Source organism: Falco punctatus, assembly GCF_963210335.1.
Source record: "Falco punctatus genome assembly, chromosome: 1".
Lineage (NCBI taxonomy): Eukaryota > Metazoa > Chordata > Aves > Falconiformes > Falconidae > Falco > Falco punctatus.
This window is the reverse complement of record NC_137580.1, coordinates 25,332,363-25,347,962: the sequence shown is the minus strand read 5'-3', so window position 1 is coordinate 25,347,962 and position 15,600 is coordinate 25,332,363. Positions and strand designations below refer to the sequence as shown.

At 41.7% G+C, this 15,600-nt stretch overlaps 1 protein-coding gene across 2 annotated transcripts in view; it reads left to right on the top strand.

Moving 5' to 3' along the window:
* USO1 (USO1 vesicle transport factor) overlaps window positions 1–15,600 on the top strand; it is a 37,052-nt gene that overhangs the window by 17,548 nt on the left and 3,904 nt on the right. The window contains exons 9-22 of one of the 2 annotated variants that reach the window (XM_080408590.1): window positions 673–851; window positions 1,635–1,775; window positions 2,584–2,672; window positions 3,369–3,523; window positions 3,772–3,983; window positions 5,394–5,414; window positions 8,767–8,877; window positions 9,553–9,671; window positions 10,068–10,249; window positions 11,203–11,324; window positions 12,348–12,486; window positions 13,790–13,953; window positions 14,544–14,633; window positions 15,401–15,487. In XM_080408590.1, coding sequence (XP_080264716.1) covers window positions 673–851; window positions 1,635–1,775; window positions 2,584–2,672; window positions 3,369–3,523; window positions 3,772–3,983; window positions 5,394–5,414; window positions 8,767–8,877; window positions 9,553–9,671; window positions 10,068–10,249; window positions 11,203–11,324; window positions 12,348–12,486; window positions 13,790–13,953; window positions 14,544–14,633; window positions 15,401–15,487 — 1,811 coding nt within the window. The remainder of the gene's footprint in view (window positions 1–672; window positions 852–1,634; window positions 1,776–2,583; window positions 2,673–3,368; window positions 3,524–3,771; window positions 3,984–5,393; window positions 5,415–8,766; window positions 8,878–9,552; window positions 9,672–10,067; window positions 10,250–11,202; window positions 11,325–12,347; window positions 12,487–13,789; window positions 13,954–14,543; window positions 14,634–15,400; window positions 15,488–15,600) is intronic. The other variant, XM_080408591.1, reaches the window with a different exon arrangement.

Below are 15,600 nucleotides of genomic sequence, written 5' to 3'. Positions count from 1 at the left end.
GTGCTTTATAAAGTACAGATAAAACCTGAGGGTAAAAAAAATAAAAAAAAAATAAAATTGTTGCAAATCCAAGGTGTTGAGTTTGAATTGGTTCTTTCTAAGGGCTGCTTCTAAGAATTTCTTCTCCACCAAAATAACCTGAAAAGTAGCTTTGACATGAGTTGAAGATGTAGCTAGTGATTAAAGAGAATGAATCTGTAACCCAGTAAGAACTGCCATTTGTATCATGATGCAGTTCAAGACGAACGTCATTTTAGTGCTTACAATATTGAGAGACAGTTATGTAGCCTGACTCTGAAGTAGGTATACTTCAAGACACAAAGCGATTGTGAGGCTTTGAAGTTCTTATCGTTCCTACCCAATTAACTCATACAAACTATATATTCTTTGGAAATAACATTTTTGCTTCAGACTTGTGGAAGAAACACAAATACAGCTTCCTTGGAAATATGCTGGATCAACATTGATGTATTTCATTTAGAGCGACCTTTAATTATTTTTTTTCTTGCATAAGGTTCACAGTTCTTGATCCAAATCTAATGTTTGTTAAGAATGAAGAGTTTAGAGGTGTGTGCTCTGTTCCATCTAGAACATACTTAGTGCGTGGAGAAGCTATTTAGTTTTCTACATGTTACCTCTTGCTTAATCTTTTGGGTTTTTTTGTCTCACCAGGAATAGTAGTGGAAGACTGTCTCCTCCTATTACAAAACTTGTTGAAGAATAATAATTCCAATCAGAATTTCTTCAAAGAAGGCTCATACATTCAGCGTATGAAGCCTTGGTTTGAAGTTGGAGATGACAACTGCGGGTGGTCTGCACAGAAAGTAACTAATCTTCATCTAATGCTGCAGGTAAAACACCTCATCTAACTCCTGTGTGCCGCTTGCGTGTCAACGCTTATTCAGCTCTCTTGCAATGAAGAATAAGTGTAAGGTAACAGGTGACTACAAAATCCACGTGTTGTCTTTAGCTCAGAATTAGCTGCCAACATGCATGAGGTGTACTGCTTTTGGCACAAATACTATTGCCAAATTGTCAATTTGTGACAGTTGGCGTATCATGTAACTTCATTTCACGTAACAAGATGTAACAGTGATTTAAGCTAAATACGTAATTAGGGTTGTTCTACATAAAGAGTCCTTCTGTATGAATTCATGTATGGCTGTGGTGCATTAACTGAATTTCAGTAGCTGTCTTCACTATGGGTTCGTAATTATTGTGTGTTGGGCATCTTCCCTTCTGCTCACCCCTCAAAAAAAAAATGAAATAAGCTGTTTCTGTTCTGTGGCACTTTGTGTGGAAGCTGAGCATTTGTAATGAAGGCATTTTCTCACTTCATGAAATGTAATTTGGCTCACCATTTGCCAGGACAACAGAATAATTACAGCTTGATTTCTCATCGCTTACTTGCAACAGAGTCCAATATTGGGAGATTTTAGAGGCTTTCACTGAATTTGAAGTCAAACAGCCACATGTGGTAATGAGATGAATGTGCTTTAATTGTCTTCTACCTCCATTTTTAGGCACAAACATATTTCATGGCTAAACTTTAAATGGGTAAATCTGTTTTGGTCTGCATTTCAGAAGGCCTCAGGCTCTCTTCACATAGAAATGTTTTGGGTTTTTTTTTCTAGCTTGTGCGGGTACTCGTGTCTCCCACAAATCCTCCTGGAGCTACCAGCAGTTGTCAGAAGGCAATGTTTCACTGTGGGTTGTTAGAGCAGCTCTGCACAATCCTGATGGCAACTGGAGTTCCTGCTGATATCCTGACAGAAGTAAGAGGGAGCAAAAGGATGTAGGGGTGGGGACAACTAAACGGGTGAAAGCAGGGGTCTACAGGGATAGCTGGTTGCTGCAAACTGAAATTACAGTATTTGCTAAGAAAGTATTTCAGATGCCAGAGATGTCAGCTTCCTGTGTGGGCAATGTACACGTAAGATAGTCTTCTGCATGATATTCTGTGACCTGGAAGTATTTGGGTTTGCTTATTCCTTCTGTTGGATTTCAGCATATCCCAGAGTGGCTGAATTGATTCCTGTTTTGGGGGTGAGGTTTTTTTGTTGTTGTTTTTCTTTTTAGAGAGTCTAGAACCATTCTGCCTCAGCTGGTTTCCAGTGATGAGGGATTTCTAGCTTCTAGAAAGCCCTGTCAGCAGTTAGGATGAGGTGTTTTTGCCTCTTGATACAATGATGTGCTTAGATTGAGCATAGACCGGTTCCTTTGGAGCAGCCTCTGTTCCAGTTCTTAAAAGGTTTCACCTTTTGACTTCTTTAAAATATCCAGTTTAACTGGCTGTCATAGCCAAACTGATCTGACATGGAAAATAAAGCTGGAGGTAACAGGGTATAATAAACCCATCTGAGCTTTCTGCCCCTTAAGCTTTGCTCAGCATGCTTCACAGCTGTTAGCTGTTGGGATTTCATTTGAAATGGTTTTATTGAGCAAATCTCTATGCTGAGACTTGGTGTGTGTTTTTTGATACTGAGCTGTCAGGGTAGTCTTGAATAATTTTGAGTGATCTAGGTAGTAAATTATGGCTCACAATTAACTATCCATTTAATATTTTTCTCTGCCTTTTCTTAGACCATTAATACAGTATCAGAAGTCATTCGAGGATGCCAGATGAACCAAGACTACTTTGCCTCTGTAAATGCACCTTCTAATCCACCAAGGTAGAGGAAGAAAAGTGTTTAACTGTGTTAGGTAATGATGTATTGGTATGGGAGAATGGTAGTCTAATCCAGAGGACTGTTTGAATTCAGAGTTTGGAATTATGATACAGAGTGACAGCTTCAAGTTCACACTGGGTGTATTAGATATAGCATGAAGGTGTCAGGTGTGTTTCCACAGAGATGAGGCCTAGAACTGATTTTATTTGTTCTGTGGTACCTGAAAAGTAGAAAGAGCAATAGTTGAAATTCCTACATCAGGACAAGCTGCCGCTGTTAGCCAGTCTACAAAAGGATTTAGAGGGTTAGAAAATAGGCAGCTAATTGATATTTACTCAGACTGGGGAGCAGCAAGTGTTAGCTTAAGGAGATCTTCATCTCAGCATTTGAATATGAGTGTGAGGATAGAAAAAGAGCATTCTGTATTACGAGTTGCTTGTGGCCTTATGAGACATCTTCTACAGTGTTTTTGAACCTAGCAGGGGACTTGATGGGAAATGAAAATACTGTGGAGGAGCAGTAGCTCAGTGCAGTCATGTATAATGAATATGCTGTTTTGTGGTTTAAGTAACTGAAAAACTTTGGTAGTAAAATCAAAGGTTTTACAGAGTAGACAGAAGTCTACACTCCAAATTCTGTCTGCTGTTGTCTTCATTCACAACTTTGTCCTAACAGTTTTCTTCTTCCCTTTCCAAACAGGCCTGCAATTGTAGTACTTCTCATGTCCATGGTAAACGAAAGGCAGCCTTTTGTGCTACGCTGTGCCGTTCTTTATTGTTTCCAGTGCTTTTTATACAAAAACCAAAAAGGACAAGGAGAAATCGTTTCAACGCTTCTGCCATCTACTATTGACGGTACGCAAAGCTAACGTCTTTGCAGTGAGCTGTGTACTAGCACTGAGGTGTAATGCATCAACTGATGTGTTCTGCAAAATTATTTACCTGCCATGAAGTGTCTGATCCAAGCAAGATGATCTGGCTTATGATTTCTCTAAAACTTCACTGGTTTCATTTTTCTGTGTTTTAACTGTTGATGTTGTAAATAGTTTGCTGGTTTTGTGGCTTGTTTTAATCGTGCTTATACCTCTTGCCTGTTCTGGTAGCGACAGGTAACTCTGTCTCAGCTGGTCAGCTGCTCTGTGGGGGCCTCTTTTCTACGGACTCTCTTTCAAACTGGTGCGCCGCTGTGGCCCTGGCCCACGCGTTACAGGAAAATGCCACTCTGAAAGAACAGCTCCTGAGGGTTCAGCTAGCAACGAGCATCGGCAACCCACCAGTGTCACTGCTGCAGCAGTGCACCAACATCCTCTCGCAGGTACAGCACTGACTTCCCCCCGCTTTGGGTTAAACTCCCGGTATCTAGAAAGAACGCTGCTTCTGTGCAGGCGTGTGGCAGCAAGACATGAATGACTGTTCACTCTGTTTTGCGAACTGTTTTTATGTTTTGCTTAAAGTGCTCTATGCTTCAGGGGGAGGAGAAAAGCAGCAAATTGTGCTTTTTCATCAGCGGTTGCTGCTTGATGTTGTCTGCTCTCAGTAGGCAGAGGGTTTGTGGTGGTTTAACCCCAGCTGGTATTTATGTGCCACGCAGCTGCTTGTTCACTCTCCCCTCACCCAGGGGGGGCAGGGAGGAGAATCAGAAAGGAATGCTAAACTGGAGGGCTGAGATAAGAACTGTTTTAACAATTGAGATAAACTAAAACCAAAGGAACAATAATTATAACAATAAGCATTATAATGAGAAGGAGGGAGAAGGGGAGAGCAATGAAAACCAAAGGGAAGGGAGAAAAGAAAGCTAGTGATGCGCAGTGCAACTGCTCACCACGTGGTGACCGAAGCCCAGCTAGTCCCTGAGCAATGATCTGCTGCCCCAGCCAACCCCCCAGTTTATATACTGAGCATGATGTCCCGTGGTAGGGAATACTTCTTTGGCTAGTTCAGGGTAGCTGACCTGGCTGTGTCCCCTCACAGTTCCCTGTTTTCCTTCAGCCCTCCTGCTGGCAAGGCCTGAGAAACCAAAAAGTCCTTAACCGCACTGTTCCCACACCAAATCCAAAACACCGCACTGCAGTAGCCACTGAGAAGAAAGTTAACTCAATCCCAGCTGAAACCAGGGCAGGGTCCTAAAGCATCCAGACCTTAAACGTGGTTTAAAAGACAAGACAAACTGGCAAGGATCCCCAGTCACGTTTTGTTGCTGTGAAGAACTGCTTGATTAGTATTTAACCTGTAACTGCTAACTTGAAACATCTTGAAAATACCAGGCTCCCATGTATTGATTGTTGTGGGTTTTGCTATTCCAAAGCTAAAAGCATTTTTTGAACTTGCTTAACACCTGGCATTGCAAATGGCAAGTGCATGAATTTCACCTCCTAGCCCGCACTTTCTTGCGACATTGGCTTGTTAGGCACACTTTTCCCCCAAATGGTTGTAATAATAAGCTAGTTAATTCTGTCAGCAATTAGACTTGTCTGTGATTAAGAATAATGGCAGAATGTGGAATCCTGAATTTGTTCATGCGACTTTTTAAAATCTGCTTTACCTGAAAATAGACAGTGTTCCTTTTTATCCTTTTCCTGGCATTTTTGTCTGAGGTAAACTTGAGTCAGTAAAACTGCCTGTGGCTCTTTAGCTTTAAATGATGTAAGGGACTCAGGCTCTGGGGGGATGTTTCTGAAATGTGTTCCGCTTCAAGGTTCTCAAGTAATATGTATGTAACTTGCAGGGTGATAAGATCGACAGACGGGTATGTATATTTTGGCACAGCTTCGGCATTTTCTTGCCAAAAGCAGGCCTTTTCCTCTTGTCTTGGGTTTTGCTGGGGAGGTTTTAACTGCTTTTTGACATATTTCCACTTACAGCTTTGTGTTGCAGTTGGGTTTGGGGTTTTCCTAGCATAACAAGCTCTTTCTGTGTCTCCAGGGGATTCTCGGGGGGTGCTCCACAAAACTATGGGATAAAGATCTTGGGTAGCACGGGTGCTTTCTTTCTGGTGGGGTGGACTCATTCACCATCTGTTCGCCTAACAGATGTGCTTTCTTGTAAGAAAAACTGTAGCTGTTAGAAATACTGTTTTCTCAAACTGGCCTGTAGCAAACAGCTGGTATGATCTGAAGTGGGCACATGCTGCTGATTTCCTGACTGCTAAAAGAAAAATGGTGTTTTACCTGCCTTCTGGCCACTTCGTACATTCTACTTACCAGTAGAATTTTTAAACTTGGAGCTACTAGTTGTGAATAGTGGGGATCTCATTAGTAGCAAATGACCCCTGAGACCCCTGAAGTGAGTTTGACATTCAGGCTGTGCTACATACAGCACTGCTGAGCTGGTTATCAGCGGCAGAAAAAAAACCAGTTCTGAAATACCACTGCTGTGGAATAGTCTGCTTTATTTACCACAGTTGTTCTAAGGGCTGGGGCTGTATTGTTACCAGCCCTGAACTGTAGAACAGCAGCCATGGGGAGGTGTCATCTATCACACTAGGTGTTATCATGGTATGTCTAGAAAATAGCTGCGTGGAGGTTTTTTTGGGGCAAGTGTTTTGGACTGTGTGGAAACACTTAGGCAGAACATGTTAATTTGACCTTGGAATATCATGCAGCACTGGAGAAAAAATGTGTTTTGCGACTGCTTCCAGCAGATAATGTGCTGTAAATGCCAGGTCTCGCTCGCAGAAGTAACTTTGCATTTCTGACAAGGGACACTTGTACCAGTGTTCTTTGAAGCACAAGGTGTGCCCATGTGCTGCGGGGCAAGACTGCCAGTTATAGTAATTCCCAGTGAGTATGAACTGCATAATAGTACTGGGACAGTAACAGCCTGCATTTGTAGATGTAAGTGAGGGGAAAAGGGTTTGTAGTGCTGCTTGTTTGTTCTGTTTGAAGCAGGCATTTGTTTTTGTTCAGCTAGGGGAGAATCGACTTGATTTTTTGACAAATGTTCACGTGGCTGATGTCTTTGCGCAGATAATGGTGATGTAGCCATTTGGTGCAGCTGGAAGGGCCTGTGTGGTTGTCAGCAGGTTCTTCAGCTGAGGTGCTTGACAAGACAATACTGTTGTAGGTCACTACACCAATGTGACGTGGCAGACGATTTTCTATATAAGCTTGTAAAACCTATGATATGCCACTTTGTGTCTTTATTCATGCTTCACCTGAAGACTGGGGTGTGAACACAGTTCTTAGCCTTACCTAGCAGGTAAAAAGTGGCGAGACAGCTCTTTGGGCATCCTGTCTTGCCTTTGTGGGTAAACCTGCTGCATGCAAGTAGCTCTTAAATGTGTCTTGTCGTTAGACTGTCTTGGAAATAAATATCACCTCATGAGCAGAGATCTGAAAGTGTCACATTGCATGCAAGTCGTTAACCGATTACCAGCTACAGGGTGGGTATGGGAAATGCACAGTAGTGATGGGGAAAGCTAGATGAGCGAGTCCAGAGGAAGAGAGAGGGCAAGAGGAAAATAGTTTGGTGGGGACTAGGTAACTCGCAGTGAGGTCTAGGTCAGTGGACACCAGTTGTGGCATTCAACTAGAACTGTAGCAGCCAGGAAGATAATGTGTATGCAGTGTGACAGGGTCACAACAAAGCTGCAGACAAACCTGTAGCAAAGACTAAACAATGATTGCTAGTAGGGCATGTAGTACTCCTCGTGAAACACAACAGGCAGGTGCTGTGTGGTTGGTGAGGGCAGCTGTGTTCTCTGCTGTTCTGACTTTGTGCACTTGGGTTTCTGGAAGTAGTGGTGATGATAAAAAAGGGCCAGATGTTCCCTTACTTAAGTGTGCAGCATTAGGGATGGCTGCTGCAGTCTCCATCTGTAGTCTGAGTTCTCCTTTAAGGAGATGGTTTCGTCTTAGTGATGGTGGTATACTGCAGCAAATCACAGGACCTCAGAAGGAAGTCCTTGAAGGCAGTCTCTTCAGAGCTTGGTATTTTTTTCCAGAGTTGCTAGATTCAATTCCTGTCTGTCTTGTGGTCTATAAGGGCCGTTGGGTAGCTGGGAGCCTACTACAGAAGATCTTCTAACCAGGCTGCTACTCACTGGCCATCTTGATGGGCAAACTGGCTTACACAAAGACCTTGGTGGTTTTTTTGTTTGTTTGTTTTAAGACGCTTAGCTAAAGTTAAAAACTACACTGCCTTCGGCCCTGAAGCGTAGAGGCTATCAGAAGCAAGGGTGGAAGTCCAATGTCTCAAGCACAGACTCTGTCATTGATGAATACTTCTCTCTCTTGCCACTGTCTTGATCCCGGTGACCACTTGTTGCAGTGTATTTTCTTGCCCTCTTTTGAAGATATCCCAGTAGTTCTATATGCCTTATCTTGCCTTCAAGACTTGCCTTGAGCTTCCAGTTGCTTCACACAATGTACTTGGTGCTGTGTGAAGCTTAGTTTTCCATGCAGGTAACATTTTTCTTGGTTGCTTTCTGAATATTGACTATTGGAAGAGAGGTATGGCTGTCTTAATGCTGCTGTGCCCATGATATCTGCAGCAGAGGTAAGGTAGACAGAATTAAAGAGGCAGTCAATTTTCAGATGAAAACGTAATTTTCCCTAGCTAGCGGAAACAAATACTGCAGTTGGCATTCTTGCTGGCTTAACGTGTGTATTGTCCGAACCAAAAGCCACTCTGGTATTCTCTATCTTTACTTAGAAAATACTATTAGGACACATGGCTATATTTAGTCAGCAGGGGAAGTCTTATTACAGGGAATCCTTAGCTCACTTAATTTACACCGTGTTCATTCTTTACAGGGGTTGTGTGTATGTTCCTTCATGTTACCCTAGTATTAATTATAAATGCAGAACTAATTTGTTATGATTTTATATTGATGCTAATTTGCATTGAGTCCTATTTCACATCTGTGTTGCTTGTTTTGCTCTGAGAACAGTCAAATGTGACTGGTTTAATAGTTGTTTCATCAAAGCACTAAAGCTGTGTTCAGTATCACTAACGAATGGGTTTTTTGAAAGACATGACTTGTGTTTTTTAAAATGTTGTGGTGGAAGCAGGGGAGTTCTGAATCAGTACTGATTTTTTTGGTGTTTTAGTCCTCCACTGTGGAAAGATAACAATGGGTGGTTTTATTTTTTTCAAAGGGAAGCAAAGTACAGACCAGGGTTGGACTACTGATGTTGCTTTGCACTTGGCTAAGCAACTGCTCAATTGCTGTCACGCACTTCCTTCACAATCCAGCCAATATACCTTTCGTATCCTTGACCTGCTTGCAGAGTAGAACCACTTGCATAGAAGTTATTTGGATTATTCGCATTCCACTTAAATGTTTATCTAGATGAGTTTGCAGTGATACTGTATGACATAAAAGAAAATGCGCTGGGGCAAGAGCTGTAACCAGCCTTTTGTTGACAGTGCTCTGCATACGCTGACCTGTCTATAAGATGCGGATGTAAATTTAAGTACAGTGGAAAGCTGCCAGCATTCTGCTAGCAAAGTGTGGGTTTTTTATTACGACAAGCCTGTTGATGTTTTTAGTGTGACTTACTCTTATACCCCAGAGGTAGAAAGAATGCTTCCTTCTACTGTTGGAGCTTACTTCTATGCTAGCTTTCCAGGAAAAAATCTGATTGAAGTACATAAAGCTAAACTGTCTCCTGATCCGAACTGGAAGTCTGTTTTGCAACAACTAAATCTCTTAGGTTAAGCAGTTACCGGGAAAAGAAATTTCATGGAAACCACAGATTACCAGAGTCCTTCAGAATAGGAGCCAGCTTTTGCAAGGATTTCATCAGCTGTTCTGCCTGCTTCCTAATCAAGCTTGGTTTTACATGTGAAAATAATTTTAACTGGGTATTTATACAGGGAGAAGTATGTTACATGTATTGTGCTTATGAAGTATCTCAAAATATCCTTAACAAGAGCTCTAGCTCACAGGGCAGATAGCCGAAAACCTTGGAGAAGAGGAGCAGCTTGTCCAAGGCCTGTGTGCACTTTTGCTTGGCATTTCCATCTACTACAATGACAATTCCCTTGAAAATTATAGGAAGTAAGTATGATGTAGAAGTAATAAGAGGACTGTCGGGAAAGGCTTTGTGAATAGCAGATGGTGGTTGAAGAGGCTTTTAACTGAGGTGGTGCAGTTGAGAAATTTGGTTGAATGTTTCCTATGCATGTTCCTTATGGGATGCAAAATGACTGACCCACCTCTAGCTAGGCAAAGCAGGCAGTTACTTTGCATAGGTCCTCCTGACCTGTGTATTCCTGGGCTGAGAACAGATGTCAGTGGCAACCGAAAAATCCCATCTTGAATGCAAAGCATCTAGTGCGGTTAAGACTTGAGACAGATAATCAAAGTTATAACTGCAAAAACCACCTTGAGGGGAGGGATGGGTTTATTTCTTTCTGAGCATGGCACTGTGATTAATTTGTTTCTTCCTTTTAGAGAGAAGCTGAAACAGCTGATTGAGAAGAGGATTGGCAGGGAGAACTTCATTGAGAAGCTTGGCTTCATTAGCAAACACGAACTTTATTCTAGAGCTGCTCAGAAACCCCAGCCTAGTTTTTCTAGTCCAGACCACATGATGTTTGATCATGAATTTACCAAGCTTGTAAAGGAATTGGAAGGTGAGAATGTTGGGCTCACTTCTGTAGTTTTCGTGATGAACTGATGACTGAACTACTAAACGTGGTGAATGTAACCCTCTTGAAAGCAGTGTGATAATACTAAAATGGAGTATTCTGAAAAACAATGTTACAGTAATAGCTATAAGTAATAATATACCGAAGCTCGCTGTTCAGGTATTTAGGAAAAATACTCCCAGTACAAGCCCAAAATCAGGGCTTGTACTAAACTGGGTAACTGTTCTTGGGTGAAGTGATTGTTAGTACATGCTCTGAGTTGCCGAGATGTGTATTTACCTGTGTTTACATAGAGACTGAAGTATTGAGCACGTTGTGATGGTCACAGGAGCTTGATTCGTGGAAGTATGCAAACTAGATATTTGCTCTTTCTGAGTCATTAAGAAAAATTATGAATGCTGAATTTCCTGGCTTGTTAGAAAATGATAGGCGCATTCTTTTGTGGCTTTTGTCTTTCACAAGAGAGACAGATTGTCATCCTTAACATCTAATGTCCTGTTTCTTAATATTGCCTGGCTTAAATCTGTCTAGAGTTGGAAAACACCTTGAAGCAGCAACACTAAAGACAGTTTTGCCCAATCATGTTTCCTCTGTATGTTGCCCTTGTAGTCGTAAGTCCTTCGCTTACTTGCACAGCCACTTGGGTAACAGTTGTAGTGGAGTGGAGCCATAATGCAAGCCAGATGCACCCTCTCTGATAGGAAGGACTCAAAACACCCATTTGCTTTTCTGAAACAGTAAAGCAGTAACTGTGCAAACCTTGCTATTAAAAACCCACTGTTTCCTATTTTCTTAAACCTGTTTGTGACAGTTGTATTATTTTTTAAAGTGCAGGTTGAGTTTCTAAGACCATGAACGCAGTTAAACTGAGTGAGGCTGTGAGACTGTTTTGAGGATACATGAACTGGGCTTTGGTTAACAGAAACTGTTTTTGACAGGTGTCATAAGTAAAGCTATTTACAAGTCAAGTGAGGAAGATAAAAAGGAGGAGGAGGTCAAGAAGACATTGGAACAGCATGACAACATCGTGACTCACTACAAAAAAGTCATTAGAGAGCAGGTAAGAGGGAGTTACACTGTATGTGTGCCTCCAGAAGTTGTTTGTTCTGGCTTTCGGAGGTGCCGCAGTATGGTTTGATACCTGATGTTCCAAAACAAGTAACAAGAAAATAGCAATGCAGAAGCACTTCTAAAAACACTTAATCCAAGTTCTGGTTCAACTGAAATACCAGTGTTTAGAATACTGGTTAAGTTTAATTCTTTTCCTGGGAGCACATCTGCTCTTTCCTGTGTTTTTTAAGTGTGCCTTTCCAAATGAGTAAGTGGAGGCCTTACAGCCCTTCAGAAAGAGATACAGTTCTTACTTCTGTGCTCTCACCTTTGCAAAGATGACAGATGAAGTGTGGCTGAATGAAGAAATTAAGTTTTTCAGTGAAGGCTGAGTATACCTGCCTGTGGTTGGACTCTCAAAATTTTTGTCCAACAGTAGTTCATTTGTTTTGTTGTCACAGCTTAGATTGAGAAGTAGAGGAGCAAAGCTAATTAACTTAAATAGCTAACGGGGAACTGGAGCAGGTGTTTATAGAGTTCAGGGATCTGGAATGGATGCAGAGTATAGTGGTACATGTGGAATTAAGGGGCACTTTTGAGCCACCAGCGAGGCTTTATTGAACATGGGGTGACTGCAATTACCACAACTTCTTTAAAGACTCTTGATGTGGATCAAGCGCGTGCAGGCTTCAGTGCGGTGGAGAAAAAGTACAATTGTCAGATTTCATAATTTCCTTCCCCCGCCCCGCTGTCTCTGGTGTGGGGATGCTGGAGGTCTCTTCCAAAATACTTGGAAGGCATTGGTCTGGTGTGACAGGCTGCTTCTGTCTTTCCCAGGCTTTTTTCCTAGGAATAGCTATCCAGGTTTGCATGAGGCTTTTCTGCTCATCTGTCAGATGTATCGCTAACAGTGTCACTAGGCAACAGTGTGTAATGGTGGAGTTAAAAGTTTTTCTGTCTTTATTTGCCTTCCCAACAGCATTGTACTCAAAAGTGTTGTTACTCCTAAGTGCCTTTTTTATTCCTTTCACAGGATCAGGAGCTTGAAGAATTAAAACAACGTGTTAACACCTTAACATCTCAAAATGAACAGCTCCAAGCAACAGTTACACAGCAAGTGTCGCAGATCCAACAGCATAAGGACCAGTACAATCTCCTTAAAGTACAGCTAGGTAGGCTTTAGAAAGAATAATAAAAAATAATCTTGTTAGTGCAAAGATCTTGTGTGATTTATGGCAAGCTACAGCCCCAGCAGACAACCTTCTGTCACTTCAGGCATGCTGTTCTGCAGCATATGAAAACTATTCGTAGAGATAAAATACTCTTTTTTTTTTTTTAAGTTGATGTTCAGCATTGCAAATGATTTTGTTTAAGCATCAGATTTGCTTCATTATCTAGAAGTACTAGGTTTTAGTTTAAGTGCCTTTAAACTTACAGAATGAAGCACAGTGAGTACTGAGAAGACAACTTGAAAATGTGAATGAGATACAATTTGTTCTTGCTTTTTGCTTAAGTTTTGGGTCTCTTGAAATAATGGTACTGTTTTCTGCAAGATCTGTTTGAGCGCTTGAGCTAGGACCTGTCTACCACATAGGCCTGGTCTTGGGGCAAACAAGCACCTGAAGAAGACCACTGTAAACCAGACAGTTCACTTAGATGGATGTGTGGAAATCCTGGGATTAGCAATAGCTTCTGACCTGATCTAGGTATCGCTTTGGTTGCTCACAATGGCAGGCCAAGCCCTTCCTTGCCACCCTAGCTACTTTCCTGCAGGTGTGCCCGGGGAGAAGAGGTGTAAGGGCTGAAGCTTGCTGTAGGAACTGTGGGCTTCCAGAGGGCTGCTGGTAAAGGATTTCTACACCTCTGTTTCTTAAGTTAATCCAAAACAGTTGTTGCCTGTGCAGAACACTCGGAACGTGAACAGATGGGCCATGGTGTGTGCTGAAGTTCAGGTCTGTGAATGAAAGCGTGAATTGGGGAAGAATAGTGGTACAGCAGATGTGCAAGATGAGGCCTGTTACTGTCACTGGAGAGACTGCTAACTGAATGCTTAAATCAGGGCAGTATATTCAAGATATTCCCAGGTCAAGATGCCTGATAAACTGGATATGACATGACTTCAAAAAGTAATTCTGCCTTCAGGATTATTTATGATTAAAAATACATAAGGAAACAATTGTCCTTCCTCTATAGAATGACTTGTCTATGAACTTACTCTGGATGAACTGAACAACTGAAGCAGCATGCAGGTGCAGTCATGAGTACATGCTTGAAGGGATGGCAAATTAGAGCTCTTTATTCAGCTTTTGGTAGAGAATTCTTAAATACTCTGCTTTCATTCTTGAGTTAAATGGCTTGTGTTGCCCTGTGGGGTGGGAGGAGAACAGCCAATAAATACTTCAATTGGTGTGTGTGAAGCTAACTTCAAAATAATGTTGGTGTTTATGACCTTTGTTTATGAACTCTGTCTTTCAGGAAAGGACAATCAGCATCATAATTCCCACAGTGATACATTTCAGATGAATGGTATTCAGACAGAAGAAGTGAGCAAATTGAAAGAGGAGTTGGAAGAATGGAAAAACAAGCATGAACTGCTGCAAGGGCAGTTAAGGGAAAAGGATTCAGTGATTGAAAAATTGGTAAGCACTATCTGGGCAGAACTTGATGCAGCTTCCAATTCCTGTTTTCAGCTGTAATTTGCTTTAAGCTGTGTAAATCCTCATTGTGACAGTAGTCACGTAACCGGTAGAATGATGATAATAGGAAATATGGTGGGAGATGGCTTGAGCAGAGCCTTTTCTGTTTCACACTGTTCCCAAGAGAAATTTGTGCCACTGACCTGTTTTACTGTAGAATCAGTCTTTTTTTAAATTTTTTTTCCCCCTCATGTTTTGGGGAGAAAAAAATGATTGGTGTCTCCTAGGAGCTTAGTGAGGGTAATGCCTAAGACACACATTTAGTGGCTTGCTTGTCACAAAGCACATGCTGCTTTTATTTTGTGCGCGTCCTCTGTATTTGAATTGGTGAAAGACACTTGCATCCAGCTTAGAGGGGACCATCCAGCTGTTCTCATTTAATCAGAGCTTTGTGCTGTGCATATCTTAGCCCATTTGCACCTTCTCTGCTGGGAACTTTGATCATGCAAGCACATGGTTTGCTTTGTGTTCTAACAACATGACTGTATGTAGTCTGTCTAGTTCTATGGCTGATTTTCCTGTTGTTATTACAGAAGTCTTCACAGCTGGAAATGGGAACAATGGAGCAGTCTTCACAGACCAGCAAATCTGGTGGCTTGGAGCACAATAATGAACTACAGAAGGTGAACCTGTGTTATTTCAGCCAAGCTGCGGTGAACAGTAGTAGCTCGGGATGGGAAGGGAACTTTGCCCAACTTCAGGGAGGAGCGTTGATTCCTGAGCATGTCGATGTTTTTAATGGTGTCCCTTTATGTGATGATGGTAGTACTTGGCGCATCAAGGTGATGCATCCAAAAATGAATCAGCTGGTTTTGCTAAGCAGGTTTGAACCAGCAGAAGACACTTAACTGACTCTTCAGACCTGAAAAATCTATTTATCCATTGTAAAGTGTATCTTTAAATGTTGATATGAAATCTTCCAGGTATTAGATGTACAGTATAGATCAAGTGTTTAAATATCTGTGGATTCAGTAATTTAGGGTAGCTGTTGCTCAAAAAATACCTAGCAAAGCTTCTGATTGGAGAGCTAATAATCTCTGGATTAATAAGTCACAGTGGGTTTCTGTGCCAAGAACAGTAGTGCGTAGAGGATGCTAATGGAAGCGCTAGTGGTGTGAAACACCTTTAGAAGCAGGAGTGAGGCTTGGACAGGAGCCTTGGTTGGGCATGCCACAGAAAAGGATCCGTAAGAGCAGGGTGGGGAATGGTGTGTGTTGCTGGCTAGTTTTCTCTTCCAGAGAAATGGTTCCTGTGCCCTTCTTGAAGGATACAGCTTTTCTCTCATGTGTGCTAGTATTAAGCTGTTAGTCTGGTAGCATTCAACTTAAGACTTAACTACCTTGCTTTACCGAATTAACTTAAAAGTATGTTTTGTCTTTTTTTCCTAAAGGAATTAGAAATGCTCAGGAGTCAGATAAAACTACAGTCTGCAGAAATCTCCAAGCTTCAGATTGAAAATCAAAAGCTACAAGTAATGGTACCAGTGAGAAAGTTCCTTATTTTCTCTTTGGGGACTAAATTTTGAAGACTTGTTTCCTGCTTATGCTGTCTGTAGCTATTGTCCTAAACCAGTCTTGTTTTAAGAATGTA